We start from the raw sequence: 17,314 nt of genomic DNA, 5'->3' as shown, positions 1-17,314 counted from the left end.
TGTTGCAGAATCTTATTTGAACAAAATAACTAGAATTTTGTTTTACAAATTATGGATGTAAATGCTAGAAGAGATATTTCCAAGCATTTGCTGTGTGAGCGTGTAAATCTGATGTTGGTTGTTAAGTGGCCCACCACTGCACTCTGCTGACGTACCAGGACAACTACAGCATATCTTTCTAGTCCATGTCCATCATATCTCTTTCAAACTAATATGCTGCCTTCTCTCATATTTTACATCAAATAAATTAATAAATACATACGCAGACCTCAGAGTCCCCTCATGTCAAACTTCTCAAAATAAACGTTCAACTCTTCATATTTTTGATTCAATGTATAATAAAGTTTTTCATCCGGACAGTGTGGAGTCATAGTTGTGTTACAAAATTTAATTTGTATTATAGGATTGCATGACAATAATACTCATTACTTTTAATAGACAATAAGTCATATTTTTTTATTTTGTACATAGAGTTACACATTATTTATATTAATAATTATTATACAATTTAGGCATAAACTTAATCTTTACATCGTTACGGATGTGACAGTAAAAATACAATTATACATAAATAAGGAAATAAAAGGAAATAAAAGTATAAATACTAATTTATTTATTTATTTTACATTTCTTAGTATATTTATTTATGCATATGTTTATTTATTATTTTGGCAGCTTTGGAATCCATACATAAGAACTTATCACTAGTAAACACGCTACTCTGTCTTTTCCCCATTATTTTACATTTATATTTATCATATGTATAACTTATTTTTGTGTCCTATTAGAACTGGCTGACAAAGAACGCATTGACGGCCAATTACGTAGTTAACAGAGAAAAGCAATGGCAAAGCAGCGCACGAGCATCTAAAAGAGAATCTAACACATTCTAATAGAACGCATTACACAAACACGCGTTCTAAATGAAAATAAACGCATGTGTCACATCAGCCACGTGGGTGGAGTGAAAGGATACACAGTGGTTCCTATTGGTCCAAATTCTCGCGGCGTCACGTGACGCGCTCCTCCTCTTCCCTTTCCGTGCGCGAGCAGTGGCATTTTCCCGCGAACTCTCAGCTCCACAAATAACTCGGCTGAGCAGAACAGCACTGGGTCTGTTGGGAATGGAATATAGATGCATTATTTTATTTTTTGGAATAATTTAACATCATATTGCACAACACTCTTTGGGAGACATGGCAAAGCAAAGTTCCCTTTTTAATTTCTTCACAAAGTCGCCTCCTCTCGCGCCGAAGGCCAAATCCAAGCCTTCTCCAGCGGAGGCAGATGCAGTGAGCAGATCCAACACCTCGCCTAAAGAACAAGCCCAAGTCAACGGCAGCAAAACACCAGCAAAACCTGCCAAAGCTCAAGTTAAAGCTGGACACGCGAGACTGTTCGGAGAGAAAGCAGACACTGCAAAGGACAGGTACAGTCACTGCAACTCTATGTGCAATACTGCACAATGCAATGCAAAGATAATGTATAGGTTACCATGGTGACACCACGTCGTGGTACTCATGTGAGGGCAATATTATGGTACATTGATATGCACATGATACAATAACGCTACAATTCTATTTACAAAATGTACCAGTGTTATTTGGACATGTACCATGGTTTTATCATCGTATTCTTGAAAGTACCTTAGTGTACCATGGTACTGCTACTGTACTGTTTTGTCATGTGCCATATTTACATTTTGCAAGGATTAGTTTGGTTATTCAAGTGTGTAGTTTATCAGCACTGTCTGCGGTTTCATACTGAAAACTTACCGGAGGATTGTGTCTTATGTGTGTCCACGACACGTGCTACTTTTGCCTGTGTTTGAGACTTTTTTTGGCGGGAGACTGTGTGGAGGGGGCGGGTCAAATTTCCCTCGCCTTTCGGGATTTTTATTTTTGTCTGTCCATTCTCCACTGCAATTTTTTAACTAATTTAATTTAATTTAATTTAATTTAATTGTGTAATTAATAAAATAAAATGAGTTAAAAAAAAAAATCTAATTTTATTTAATTTTATTACCACATAATTGTAGTAATTTTGCAGTGGAGAAAGGAGTAACGGACGCTCCTATTGGACAGACAAAAAAAAAACTAGTCTACAATAATAGATCAATATATATCTACAATAGATTATTATATAGGAGGAAAAAAATAAAAAAATAAATGGTAAGATTTCTTAAAGCATGTTGTTTGTTAATTTTTATGACAGTGGTGGTGGCTAATACCAAGTTAATTTAATTGTATTGTACAAAAACTGTAGTATTGGAGCATAAATTGTTACCAATAGCTTTTTTTATAAAGCATATGGATTGTTCTGTATTCTTTAAAATGTTATATTTAATGCTTTATTCTCATGTCTATAACTGCGAATGAGTTTCAGCAGTGAGATGTACTTCATCTAAAACTATTTTAAACGACATTGAACAAAACTTAATAGTTTTATGAGTTCCTATTATTGAACTACATGAAATATTTGGATGAATAGCTATATAAACTATTGTGTATATGTTAAACTATTCAAGTACTTAATGTTGCCATCAAAAAGTATTAAAGTATTTGGACCTGTAGGTCAAAATACAAGTACCGGTACTTCATTTTCACCTTACGTAATTAGTATCTGTAATTTTGCACTTACTTTATTTAAATGAATGCATCATAAAGATCATTGTTTTTCTCCAGAGAGCAGTCATGCATGTTTAGTGCTGGCACTCTGGTATGGGCCAAGATGGAAGGACATCCCTGGTGGCCCTGTATGGTTGTTCCTCAACCTCTCACCGGACAGCAGATGAGGGGCCGTGGCCGAGACCAAAGGCTTCACGTTCACTTTTTTGATGAACCACCAACCCGAGGCTGGGTTAACACAAAATACATAAGAGAGTACCAAGGTGAGAGCAAGGCTTTGTTTACACTTGAACATAGTCTTCGAACATTGTAGGTAAAATATCAAATATTATTTAAATGTGTGTAATACTTTATTCTGACCGTACATAATTTCTTGTTATTCTTTTAAGGCTCTGATAGCGCAGATGCCAAATCCGGAGGCGTGTTCTTCAGCGGTAAGCCTGTGATACGTAAAGCAATGGAGCTGGCAGATGCTGCAATGAAGCAGAGTCCTGAGCAGAGACTGAAGATGTCCATGTGCATGGATCCCTCAGATGAAGAAGAAGAGGAGGATGATGAGGAGATGGAGGTGAGCAAACACTAGATCAAAGAAAGTTAATATTCACATAAAAGATGCATTTAGTTTGAATGGGATATTTCAGCCAAAAATTTAATTTCTCTCATCATTTACTTGTCTTAAGTCTTTCCAAATCTGTATGACTTTCTGTCTTCCATGATTTTGAAGAATGTTACCATGCAGCATATAGTGCATATAGTGTCTAAGTCCAAGTCACCATAAAAGTAGTTCATACGACTTAATGTGCTATATTCCCTAAATCTTCTGAAGTCATTCAATCGCTTTGAGTGAGGAACAGACTGGAATTAAAGTCATTATTTACTGAGAAGATGTAAGCGTGCAAACAGACTGGTCTTTTTTGGTCACTAATAATTTCATCATCTGAAAAAAGCTTTAAATACACCAATAATTTGCCCCAGGATTTGTCCCGGGATCGTTTGATTTTGGTTCATTCACATCGCCAGTGATTTTCCGGAATCGTTCGCGCGCATTCACACACATCTCGTAAAGACACGTGACATCGATGTGCCATGTAATGTCTCCACAGCGTCTTACGTTTTCTCATGATCTTTTTTTTTTTCTGATTCGATCATAAACTAGTGCGTCACGTACCATTCCACTAAGCTAATGTTACTTGGTCCCCATTCCGGGATTGATCCCGGAATCAATCCCGGGACGTGTATGCGTTCACACAGAAGGCATTCTGGCAATTTTATGGCAATTTTCCAGAATCAACTAGCTGTGTGAAAGGGGCTTAAAATTTCTCCCTTTAAGTTTCCAAGAACAAAAATCATACAGTTTTGCAACCATCTTAATTTCATGTAATATTTTATTATAGGTTGAGAAATCAACTCTATCAGATGTGGAAATGTCTGAGGAAGAGGCTGAAGAAAAGGTGAAGCCCAGCCGACGTTCATCTCGGGCCGCGGCTGAAAATGGTCAGAAGTCGAAGCGTCGGCGCATTGTGGTGGCATCTGACAGCGAGGACTCCGGTGAAGAGTTCAACCCTGAGAAAGCAAAAGTAAGCAGTGACGAGGAAGACGACGACGAGGAGGTGGTGAGTAGCGGGGTTGAAGAAGAAGAAAGCGAGCAGGAGACCGAACCAGAACCAGAAAGCCCTGTGAAACCGGTCAAGCGCAAACGTCCTTTAGAGAAGTTTTTTAAATCACAGAGCAAACCAGATACCCCAAAACGAGCACCTGCGACTTTACCATCCGTGACGTCCAACACCAAGTCTCGACTCTCTGCTTTCTCTGCCCCAGACAACTTCGAAAGTCAGAGTACCAGTGCTATTGGGACGGAGGGAGGATCTACTGTGTGGGACCATGAGAAACTCGAATGGCTGCTGGATGGCAAGAGAAAGGATGCGCAGCGTAAACGACAATCTGATGAAAACTACGACCCCACAACTCTATACGTTCCCGATGATTTTCTTAACAGGACAACGCCTGGAATGCGCCGTTGGTGGCAGCTGAAGTCTGAGATGTTCGATACCGTTCTGTTCTACAAAGTCGGAAAGTTCTACGAGCTCTACCATATGGACGCAGTGATTGGCGTCAACGAACTCGGCCTTACCTTCATGAAGGGCGCTTGGGCCCATTCAGGCTTCCCCGAGATTGGCTTTGGACGCTTCTCAGACGTACTCGTGCAAAAGGGCTACAAAGTGGCTCGCGTGGAACAGACCGAGACCCCTGATATGATGGAAGCACGATGCAAGAAATTGGGGCGTCCCACCAAATTTGACCGTGTCGTCAAGCGAGAGGTTTGCCGAATCATCACGCGAGGGACTCAGACGTACAGCGTGCTTGATGGCGCCCCTTCTGAAACTCAAAGTAAATATCTGTTGAGCATTAAAGAGAAGAGCGAGGAGGACAGCGCAGGCCATTGCCACATCTACGGGGTTTGTTTCATTGACACCTCGGTGGGACGCTTCCATGTCGGTCAATTCCAGGATGATCGCCATTGCTCCCGTTTGCGTACTCTGGTTGCACACTATTCTCCTGCCCAGGTTATTTTTGAGAAGGGCAACCCGTCAGCCGAGACTTTAAAAATCTTCAAGGCCTTTTTGTCTTCCACTTTACAAGAAGGCCTCAATGCTGGTTCGCAGTTTTGGGATGCCCAGAAGACCTTGAAGGTCCTTGCTGAGGAAGACTACTTTAAAGAAAGCAAAGCGCCAGCTGATGACGAAAAGGCATCAGTGCTTCCTCCAACTCTCAAAGCTATGACGTCCGAATGTGACGCTCTCAGTCTCACTCCAAAGACGGGTTATGAACTCGCTCTTTCTGCCCTTGGCGGCTGCATGTTTTACCTCAAGAAATGTCTAGTGGACCAGGAGCTTTTTTCCATGGGCAACTTTGAGGAGTATGTTCCTGTCGATGTGGAGATGGAGCAGGCTGGGGGAGCGTCTTGTTTTTTTGCCCAGACCCGTCAAAAAATGGTTTTGGATGGAGTGACCCTTGTTAACCTTGAGATCCTTCAGAATAGCTCGACCGGCGGTCCTGAGGGAACCCTACTTGAACGATTGGACACGTGTTGCACTCCCTTCGGCAAACGGTTGTTGAAGCAATGGCTCTGCGCCCCTCTTTGTAATCCATCCTCCATTGGTGATCGCTTAGATGCTCTGGAGGACCTGATGGGCGCTCCATCCCAAATGACCGAAGTCACCGACCTACTAAAGAAGCTTCCGGATCTCGAAAGGCTACTTAGCAAGATCCACAGCATGGGTACTCCTGTAAAAGGACAAGACCACCCGGACTCCCGAGCCGTTCTGTACGAGGAGGTCGTCTACAGCAAACGTAAGATCGCTGACTTTCTCGCGGCACTTGAGGGCTTTAAAGTGATGAAAGAAATCGTGTCGATCATGGAGCCCATCGCCGAAGGCTTCCGATCGAGACTAATGCGCCAAGTGGTGCTCCTCAAGACAGAAAATGAAGATGGGCTTTTCCCCGACCTTTCGCCAGAGCTCAAACGTTGGGACAAAGCTTTCGACCATCAGAAAGCTCGAACCACAGGTGTCATAACTCCAAAAGCTGGCTTTGATCCGGAGTACGACCAAGCCCTAGACGGAATTAAAGACTGTGAGAAAGGCCTGCAGGAATACCTGGACCGACAGAAGAAGAGATTGGGATGCAAGAATCTATCATACTGGGGAACGGGAAGGAACCGCTACCAGCTGGAAGTCCCTGACAGTGTTTCCGAGAGGAGCGTGCCCGAGGAGTACGAGGTGAGGTCCACGAAGAAGGGCTGGAAGCGTTACTCTACCAAAGAGATCGAGCGGCTGTTTTCAGAGATACAGAGCTGGGAAGACAAGAGAGACGCAGCGCTTAAGGATTGCATGAGAAGACTCTTCTACAATTTCGACAAGAATTACAAAGACTGGCAGACAGCCGTTGAGTGCATGGCTGTACTTGGTAAGAAAAATAAATAAATAACTCTATTCCCCGGTTTCACAGACAAAGCTTAAGCCTAGTCCCAGATTTAAATGCATGTTTGAGCTGTTTCAATTAAAAGTAACATATCTTAAAATATGTCAGTGCCATTGTTTTGCCTCAAGATGCACACCTGTAATGTTTTTTTTTCTTTTTTCTAAGGCACATTTCTTATAGCTACTTAAATGTGCTAATTGAACTAAGGCTAATCCTGGCTTAATCTAACTCTAAGCCCTGTCTGTGAAACCAGGCCTATATTTATTTTGTTTAAACTTTCAAAATGTTGGTATTCATAAGACTTGTTTTTACCCTTTCATTAAAAATTATTTCATACAGAATATCATGTATACCGTACTTTACATCAATAATGGCAACATGCTCTATTCATTCATATATTTTTCAACTCCTATCTGAAAATAAGCTGTTTTTCATATTCGACTGTAGTTTGTACAGCTATTCTTTTATGGATAATCAAAGGATTAATTTGAGCTAGTTTCTAGTTACAAGTGCATTTAAATGCATTAAAAAATCCTGATTGAAGAAAAACGTCTTATACTGAAAACCTGTTTTAAAGGTTTACATGTAAATTAGTTGGCTAAAAAACATTTAATGATATTTTCCTCAAAATAGCTACGAACCGAATGGTTGTATGCGCAATTACAACAAGCCATGGAAGCCATTTTGTTTAATTTGAATTTGAAATTGACTTTGACTTTCTTTCTTTTTTCAGAATTTACATTTTTTTGAGAATCGTGGAATGTTTTGGACCACAGAAAGTAGAACATTTTCCCCAAAAATGCCTTAAATAAGTTTAAACCAAGTACTTGTGACATTGGTACTAGAATGATGTTTGGTAAAATGATATGTTTTCTGTTGTTGTCACCACCAGATGTGCTGTTGAGCATGTCCCGGTACAGTCAGAGCGGCGACGGGCCCATGGCGAGACCGGAGATGGTTCTTCCGGGTGACGGGTCACACCCTTTCCTGGATCTGAGAGCGTCCCGTCACCCTTGTGTCACCAAGACCTTCTTCGGTGATGACTTCATTCCCAATGACATCTTCATCGCTTGCCCTAGCGGTGAAGAAGAAGAGGGTCAAGATAATGATAAAGCACTTGCCCCATGTGTGTTAGTCACCGGGCCAAACATGGGAGGCAAGTCCACCTTAATGAGACAGGTGAGTGTTGGAAATCAATATTCAAGATGACAAAAACAATGTTCATGGTGTGTTAATTAAATTAAAAATCCACTAAATGCAGATTCCCAGTCTATTCTGATGTGACATTGTGTCGCAAAGGCAGTAGATGAAATGTCTTATGTTTGAAAATAATTCTGAACCGGCCCAAAATAATTTATTTGAACTGAATCGTGGCAAAATTTCATTGTGCATGTAGTAAAGAATTGTAATCGAATCATTGTCAGAGTAAACTTGATGTGTTCAGCAGCTGTTCAGGCAGGAAGAAGGATGTGGTTTGAGCTCCTATTTCTGGAAATGCAGGTTTCTATATCATGTTTTCAGAATATTTAGTTGTTTAGGCATGGAAATTCTGTCAATGAACATAATATTAATAAAATCATGAAAAAGTCTTTGCCATTTTTATATTGTATATTTTATTTAACATTATTTTTAAGGCATGGAAAACTCAAAAGGAGATTTGTAAAATGTTGTATTCAATTTATGGTGTATCTATACACATACTGAATTTATGACGTATTCATTGAGAGAATAAATGGAATATTTGTACTATTGGACTATTGAAGTAACCTAATATGTTAAAGAGGACCTATTAAGTCTTGATTTTGTTTTTGGGGTCTTCTAGATTAGGTTTTCATGCTTGAATTTTCAACAAACACATTCTCCATTGTTGCAGCTCCTCTCTCCCAGTCTGTCTAACATTCTGTTCATATCTCTATGAAGCCCCGCCTTCTGAAAGCACTCTATGCTCTGATTGGTCGGCTGGATCAGTGTGTTGTGATTGGTCAAGCGCTTCGAGTGTGTTTGGGAAATGTCCCGTCCCTTACCATAACCACCAGTAACACACTACTAACTAACTTAACCAGGCCCCGCCCCTTTATTTTGCATATTAATTATTTAAATGAGGAATATTGTGACGTGTTCGTTCCCGGAAGAAACTCAAGACTACAATGGAGGCGTTTCAGGGAGTTCAGAAACACTGACACTGATATAGAGAAGAACTCCCACTGGAGGAAACCTTTTTCATGCTCAAACAGCAACATCACACACTAAAGAAAGATGAACATGCAAAATAACATAATAGGACCATTATTGACTTTTTGTCAACTGCCTGTTAAGTAGAAATAAAGTAATATGCAGATTCTTTCAGATTTTCTTCTTTCTTATATGTCCATGTGTTTCAGTGTGGTCTGGTGGTGATCTTGGCCCAGCTGGGCTGTTACGTTCCTGCTGAGAGTTTGCGTCTCACTCCTGTGGACCGAGTGTTCACTCGTCTCGGCGCCTCTGATCGTATAATGTCAGGTAAGTTGCCGCTTGCTTCTTCCCTGTTCAGTGTTCATGTGTGAGCTTTACTCTCAACACTTAATCTATCATGTTTTCTAGGTGAAAGTACGTTCTTCGTGGAGCTCAGCGAGACTGCTAGCATACTTTTGCACGCCACCAACCACTCCCTCGTCCTGCTCGATGAACTGGGTAAATGATCTGTTCCTCTCACATTAAACTTTGTAACCACACTAAATGTAAAACAGCAGTTATTAGAGAATATCTGGGTGTAAATCCTCAACAAACTCGTCTCCATACTGCCGTGATGACTCCGATCTTCAACCAGACGGAACTGGATATTATTCTGAATGTTCTGATCCAGTCTGACTTCTGACCTGTAATGCTGCCTGAATCATAATCATACACTGTTCGTTCGTTGGCCAGAGGAGAACTGAGCGACTGGTTTCTCCCAAGGTTTTTTTTTCTCTCCATTCTGTCACTGATGGAGTTTTGGTTCCTTGCCACTGTCGCCTTTGTCGCCATTGGCTTTTGTCTTGATTAGTTGGGGACATTTAACTTAAGAGATATATCACCACTGGAAAGATGAGTGTGTATTTAAATTGGGTCATTTATGTAGTAGAAATGTGAAATTATTTTAGAAGTTGGTGCCTTCTAGACTGAGAAAAGCCAGAAAATGTATTTTTGGCTCATGTGGATGAAAGACAACAACTCCCAGAATGCACTTGCTTCGCTGCCCTACGAGGCCACTCCCAAGCCACGCCTCCCGGTTACAGAGGGCAGTATCGGGAGAAATGATACAGCTAGGCTACTAGTCGACTCGGAACTGAAAAGACGGCGTTTTATGGTGAGATCCCCCTATGGGCGGGCTGAAGACATGCGGAACGAGCTCCTCCTACTGGCTGTAGTCTCTCGCCTCTGATGATGAAGCTAAATGATGATTTTTGCATCATCTGAGGTTTTATTCCAGACACACAATCCAGAAATCTCTGGTCTTAGGGGGACATGAGGGAGGGAAGCACGGTCACTCGAGAATACTACCGGGTTTCTACTGATACAAAGCTGAATGCTAATCAGTGAAGTATCCCTTTAATAATCAACAATATTATTGATCTGCCTGCATTGACACCATTATATGAGAACTGAACTGAGCTGGATGATGACATCACAGATTTGTGTGGCTATATATATAAATGAACTAAATTAAATACTTATTTTTACAACAAAAATTAAACATCACTGAACTTAAGCTGGACTGTGACACTATTTTCTTCTGGAAACAAACTTTGTTGCATTATTTTCCTGTTATCTATTTAAAGCTGCTTTGAAACAATCTATTGTAAAAAGCGCTATAGAAATGAAGGTGACTCGACTTAAAGTGAGTAAGTTCAGAGGTTTTGTTGTGCTTGAACTGCAGGCAGAGGTACGGCCACGTATGACGGCACGGCCATCGCAAGCGCAGTGGTGAAGGAGCTGTCCGAGAAGATCTGCTGTCGGACCCTGTTCTCCACTCATTACCACTCGCTGGTGGAGGAACACGTCCAGGACCCCGCCGTGAGGCTCGGACACATGGTCAGTTTCAGCGGCTTCATCAGAAACAAAATTACACCACTGAATAAGAGACCAACATATACCAATTGTCTTTGTATGACTGCTGAACTTTTCTTGCCAGAAAATAAACCTCATCAGTCACACAGAGTGGCTTCAGAGTAGGGTTGGGTATCGTTTTTTTTTTTTTTTCGATACTGGTGGCAAATCGATACTTTTAAAACGGTACCGGTGCCTGAACCGATACTTTAAAAAAAAAGTTACAAAAAAAATTAAGAGCCTCAAAACGATGGTGAATGACATTAAAGAATGGCTTTTTTCTTTAAAAAAAATGTAATAAAGAATTCTTAAAATGTAACAATATTTTCAAATTTAAGTATTCTTAAATATATTTAAATAAGTAGCCTAAATGGAAAACACAACAAATTTTCATAACAAATCCACAATAAACCTAAAACATCTAACCCCAACTACAATAATTTAACACTAAATAACACTAAAAAACAGTTACAGTGCTAATAACAGCTCTCCTGACTTATTGCATGTCCTGCACAAGGTGAGCGTTATTTTAGAACACATCACCTTAAATGCTGTGACGCGAAACCGGCAAATATTTAAACCGACAGCGGACGAGCTGAGGCATTTAAGTGGCACTGAAATGAGGCACCGAAATCTGCGTTTTGAAACGAAGAGTCAGACGAAAAGAGGTTGTCTCGGTCCGGATCAAACTGAACAAAGGTTTCGTTTGTTTCTAGTGTGAACGCATTTTCTGTATGGCAGTCTCCTCCTCCTTTCCTGCCGGCAACGATAAAATGTTCGCACAACGAGGACGTTCATTTGGCGAATTTGAACTAGCTTCGAGTATAGTTGGCGCTGCAGGGAGTAATGCCGTAATATCATCTGTTCATTCATTCTCGTCAAAGTTTCCCGCCGAATTGACAACACGCTGACGTCAGACGCACGTCCGTTTACAAACCAATCAATGTCAAGATGCAGCCCATATAGATGATGCCGACAGGACGCAAGTACGTTATGTAAAGTTCTTTAGTTGCGCTCGCATAATTGCAACGTGAAACCAAACCGAAACTTACCGAATGTATAAAATGTATCAAAACATGAACTTTGGTTCGGACTTTCAGGTGTGAAAACGCCCTTAGACTTGTTCATCATATCATATCCTTGAGTGGTGGCCCTCCTGTCACGTACCAACACTCTTTACCTTTCCAATACAATTACATATTAGAATAAGGTTTGTGTGTGCTCTTTTATTTGTCATATGATGGTCACACACATCATTGTGTTTAGTGAAAGGATTTTCATTTGTTTCCCTCTCAGGCCTGTATGGTGGAGAATGAATGCGAGGACCCCAGTCAGGAGACCATCACCTTCCTCTACAAGTTCATCTGTGGCGCGTGTCCCAAAAGTTACGGCTTCAACGCAGCCCGCTTGGCAAACATCCCGGAGGAAGTCATCCAGTCGGGCCATAAGAAGGCCCGTGAGTTTGAGAGGAGCACCGTGTCTCTCAGGATATTCAAGTAAGAACATTTATGAAGCGTGTTCAGATTTTGGACTATTTTGCATTGAGACGTTTTCATGACAACTAAGTAGGGATGCACCGAAATGGAAATTTTGGGCCGAAACAGAAATTTCTAGATGCGCTCGTCTGAAAACCCAAACCGGAAGCGCTGAACACTGAGGGACGGCCTTTTTTTCTCTTTCGGCCAAAAACCGGATAATTTCAGTGCATCCTTACAATTAAGCACATTTTTCCTTAAAATGATCGATATCATGCTGCATCTGGGCATTTTTAGTGTTGTAGTTTTTGTCATTATTGTAATACAGTGCTATTGCTGTATTATGAAAATGTCACAAACCCTATTTTTAGAATGTTTTGAAGTTTTGCAACAGAGATTTTTCATCTTATTTCTATAATGGTGAAATATGACCAAGACATGTTCTTGGTGATATTCATCTGACTGTTATGAAAGAAAAACATCTCCATTTCTGTCACAAAATAAGTCAAATCACTCTGCTCATAACAGGCTCATGTGCAACATTCATATCTGTCAGTTTCTCTGTGTACACTCTTAAAAATAAAGGTTCTAAACGTTTAAGAACCGTAAAAGAACCATTTTTGGTTCCCTAAAGAACCCTTCAGTGAGCAGCAGTTCTTAAAAGAGCTAGGCTATGTTCTTATTGTGAAGGTCATTTTAAAAATCGAAAGAACCTTTAGTGGAATGGAAAGATTCCGTGGGTGTTAAAGGTTCTAAATGGAACCATTGATGCCAATAAAGAACCTTTATTTTTAAGAGTGCTGTTTGCTTGCTTCTTTCAGGACAGTAACTGTAACAGACTGATGTGTTTCTAGAACAGTGTGTTTGTGTTTTGCCATTTTTAAAGGGATACTCCACTTTTTTTGGAAATAGGCTCATTTTACAACTCCCCCAGAGTTAAACAGTTTAGTCTTACCGTTTTCGAATCCATTCAGCCGAACTCCGGGTCTGGCGGTACCACTTTTAGCATAGATCATTGAATCGGACAGGACCATTAGCATCTCTCTCAAAAAAATGACCAAAGAGTTTGGATATTTTTACTATTTAAAACTTGACTCTTCTGTAGTTACATCGTGTGCTAAGACCGACGGAAAATGTAAAGTTGCGATTTTCTAGGCTGATATGGCTAGGAACTATACTCTCATTCCTGCGTAATAATCAAGAAACTTTGCTGCCGTACCATGAGTCCAGCAGGAGTAATGATATGACGCAGCGCCTGAAAATAGTCCCCAGCTCGTAACTTCCAACGTGACCGGGACTAAGTTTGTCTAACCTATTAGACCTATTTTCAGGCGCTGCGTCATATCATTACGCCTGCTGGACTCATGGTACGGCAGCAACGTTTCTTGATTATTACGCAGGAATGAGAGTATAGTTCCTACATGTAGACAACATGGATAGTTGATTAGAAGGTTTTCTAAGTTGACTGTCATGGCTGCTGAAAACTTAATGCAAATAAACACTTACAAATAATTAATGCAGTCTAAAAGCTAAATGAAGGTATTAATATGAATGCATTTTCCAAACCTTTGAATACTAGTATGCATTGGCGAATCTAATTGCGTTATTTGTTTTGCCAGGAAACTGTGCTCATTGGCTGAAGACTCCACAGCTGACCGTGAGCAGTTCTCAGCGCTGGTCCAGATGATCCGCAGCCTGTGATGGAAAATGTTTAGTTTTTCCTGTTTGTGTTGAGCACTTCTGTTCACTATTCTATGAGTTATTATTATTCACCACATATAAAGCAAGCATCTCACTACTGAAATGATCTAATAAAGTTTATTTTTAAAAATGTAACACGTTCCTCTGACTAGGAAATTAAACTTTTGATTAATTACTACCAGCTACATAATGGTTATTGAGTACTTCACAATATATTAAGTCTAGATGTCATGGAACATGCATACAATTCAGGCTGTATGAGAACCCACAGTCACCAAATACAGTTGGATGGAGGGGGGAAAAGCACAAAAAAAAACTGTACAGATATTCATCAGAGCTTCAAATAAGCAAGAAGCCGCTTAAAAATCTCCAGCAACGTCACTTCGGCTCGCAGCATTCAGGGTGAAATGGCGCGGGAATGCGACGCTTTCGCAAGTCTGGCGCCTCGCGTTTATTTATTTTATCTTTCCTGATGTCGTCCAATCAGGATAAAGGGGCGGGGATATTATTTAAATCACTTGTTACCACCATCCTGGTGAAAAACCTTTATATCACTTGGGACACTTTCCCTTTCAAACTCAAAACATTGCTGGAGAATACTTAGTGTTTCTTTCTCTTTTCTTTTTCTTTTTTTTTTTTTCTTCCTCAAATCTCTTTCACAGAAAGAACATATATCCTGCGACATGAGAACAAATACAGCAATCTAAGGTATAAACAACCCCAAAATTAATATACTTAATAAAATAAAAAGACATTCAAGTACATTTAAGATTTTTGCTTGAAAATACAAAACTACATGAGAAAGCATTAAAATCAAACCTCAATAACTCAGTCTTTAAAAAAAAAAAAAAAAAAAACTGAAGTGCTGGGTCATTTTTTTTCCCCGTACATATACAAGAGTGCGGTGATGGCTGCTTGGAGAACAGGTGCATCATGGGAAGCATTGTGAGTCTACGCTCTAGGTCCGTTTCTCTCGTAATGTGGCTCAAACTGGGGGATCCATGCGCTTCACCGTCCTCGTTTATCATCCCACAAATCCTGAGTCGCCACCTTCCCGAACGCCGGCGCGCGATCAACAGGATCGCAGAGTGACTTGTGTGTTTGCATTTGTTAAATAGAAATGTTTTCTCTGTCCACGTTTACACAATGTTTGTTTGTTTTTGAATAAAATTGAATTATTTCTAGCGTGTAATCTCATCTGCACTGGACTGAGCACTCGGAGTCTGTAGTTCAGTTGTGCTGCAGTGTGTTGGACTCTATAGGAGGAGCCGAATCGTACAGCGTGTCCGTGTCGTGAGTCGGCTCTCCGGCTAGTGTGCAAGGGTTTGACAACGTCCCTGCACCACAGTCACAGAAAAACCTGCGGAGACAAACACACTCAAATCACTACACAACATATACATGTATATAAACATGCATACACGTGTGTATATATATCAGTTTAGGGTCCCTAGTTGCTTATTAGCATGCATATTACTACTAATAAAGCACATATTAATGCCTCATTCTGCATGACCATATTCTACATCCCATAAGTGTAAAATATGATCCAAACATTTGTTTTTATGAACTCTGGTTGCTAACTGACCTTGTTTTTGGCCAATTATCATTATCTTATAAGTAAACAGTACAGATTGACTTTTATATTTATAAAATATACAAGTCAATCTATACATGCATGTTTCAATGCATATATGCAATTGTATAAAATATAATAAAATAAGTATATTGCCATTGCATTTTTAGCTAGTAACAATTTCATAAAAAAATAAATAAAAAGTTTGAATCATATTTTACAGGTAAAAAAAAAATTTTTTTTTGGACATAATATTGGATTTGGATTATTTTTTGTCTTTTTTTTAATCAGCATAAATTATTGGCAGAGAGACAGATACCATCATGACGTGTACTCGTACTTGGAAAGAAAAAAAAATCCCGACATTAATGCCATTTTCAGGAGAAAACGTGCTTAAAAATAGGCTTTTTATTTTTTTGAAGGCAAAATGATATTTTGGCAATAAATGCAAGGCAAGCTCATAGTAAGAATTAGAGGGCATGACTGACCTATCATGTCTAATAAATTCTACGTCGTGCCCTTGATGACACTTCTTGATGCAGTTCACACAGATGGCGTTGCGGTCTGTCGTGTTACAGGTGTGACACCTGCACGGAAGAACAGAGCAGTGAGAAAGCAGCCGCTAAAGTCCCACGCAGACTCAAATGGGTATTCCCGAGGAGCGTTACCTGTAAAAATCGTGCATTGGATAGCTGGTGTAACTGGAAATCTTGTACAGGCACTGACCTCTGCTCACCGCTTTCTCAATGGCATCCTGGTTGTTCATGATTTTGTTGTCTGTGAAGAAGATTGAAGGGGAACACGGTTCACTTCATGTTCACTGGATCATTTAATAGGCGAGTTCAGAATGTGTTCGGTTTACCTTTCATTGTGACGTTGACGCCCGACGCGAGAAACAATCCACCGAAGCGATTGTTGAAAATCTGATTGCCTTCTAATGTTGCCGTTGCGTGATTTGTGATCTCAATACCTGAAACAGATAGAGGAGAGCAATTACTTGCATATAATGACTAATGAATATCTGTGCGATTCTATAAAAAAAACAACATTTTCAGTTCTTTTAACAGTAATTTCAAGCTAAATCAATGAATATCTATATATGCCCACACAAATCTGCAGAAAAAGACACTAAAAAGGTTTACTATTAAAAAAATCTTAATAAAAGGGCTGATGATCCTAACAAAACATAAGCGAGATTTGTTTATCCATGTGCTTCCTGTTCACTTACTGAAAGAATGATGTGATTATGGCATCTCTTTTTTTTTTTACATTTACAGAATAGTGCCATATTTTACACTCATGCATAATCTGAGGTAACAACTTCAATAAAATATATATTTTTTTAAATTGTATATATATATATTTTTTTTTATCAGCATAAATTAATCGCAGTATGATAAATATGTATACTTCCAAATGCACTTAAGTACTTTTGTACTCATTCTTCTTAGAAATGTCATTTTTTTCTTCCACATTGATACAAATTTGAGGAGAAAATATGCTTCAATGTAAAAAAAAAACTGTATAATAATTATTTATATAAAATATATATCTTAATGGTACTACCAGAATGGCTTCATGCAAAACAATATATATATATATATATATATATATATATATATATATATATATATATATATATATATATATATATATATATATATATATATATAAAGAAAAATATTTTCTGAAAAAAGAAAATGGAAGAAAATGTGCAGAGAGCTTATGTCAATTTTCCCATTTTAAAATGTCCATATGCTAATACAAAAATGGGAAACAAATGAATGGGAGACAGAGGGGGAAAAAACCTTTAAAAATAAAATAAAGTTCAACTGATGTTTAGAAAATATCTCATTAAATGTGTCTAAAAACTTCCTGGGTTACACTTT

General features: G+C 39.4%; 2 protein-coding genes across 3 annotated transcripts in view; one reads left to right on the top strand and one right to left on the bottom strand.

Annotated features, from left to right (window-relative positions):
- Nucleotides 1-1,031: 1,031 nt before the first annotated feature.
- On the top strand, nucleotides 1,032-14,030 carry msh6 (mutS homolog 6 (E. coli)). The gene is made up of 10 exons (XM_082153285.1): nucleotides 1,032-1,429; nucleotides 2,685-2,890; nucleotides 3,017-3,195; nucleotides 4,022-6,593; nucleotides 7,501-7,787; nucleotides 8,990-9,107; nucleotides 9,189-9,278; nucleotides 10,504-10,658; nucleotides 11,970-12,169; nucleotides 13,768-14,030. Exons 1-10 carry the CDS (start codon nucleotides 1,197-1,199, stop codon nucleotides 13,847-13,849), a joined length of 4,122 nt encoding a protein of 1,373 aa, XP_082009411.1. The 5' UTR covers nucleotides 1,032-1,196; the 3' UTR covers nucleotides 13,850-14,030.
- The window catches only part of fbxo11a (F-box protein 11a), a 35,805-nt gene continuing 32,443 nt past the window's right edge, over nucleotides 13,953-17,314 (bottom strand). For both annotated transcript variants that reach the window (XM_082153314.1, XM_082153313.1), the window contains 4 exons: nucleotides 16,288-16,395; nucleotides 16,094-16,202; nucleotides 15,914-16,012; nucleotides 13,953-15,209 (listed from right to left, as the gene is read on the bottom strand). In XM_082153314.1, the coding sequence (XP_082009440.1) occupies nucleotides 15,080-15,209; nucleotides 15,914-16,012; nucleotides 16,094-16,202; nucleotides 16,288-16,395 (446 nt within the window). In that variant the 3' untranslated portion in view covers nucleotides 13,953-15,079. The remainder of the gene's footprint in view (nucleotides 15,210-15,913; nucleotides 16,013-16,093; nucleotides 16,203-16,287; nucleotides 16,396-17,314) is intronic.

Source organism: Leuciscus leuciscus (genome assembly GCF_965113295.1).
Source record: "Leuciscus leuciscus genome assembly, chromosome: 22".
Lineage (NCBI taxonomy): Eukaryota > Metazoa > Chordata > Actinopteri > Cypriniformes > Leuciscidae > Leuciscus > Leuciscus leuciscus.
The sequence above is the reverse complement of the archived record's forward strand: the minus strand, read 5'-3'. Positions and strand labels throughout refer to the sequence as shown.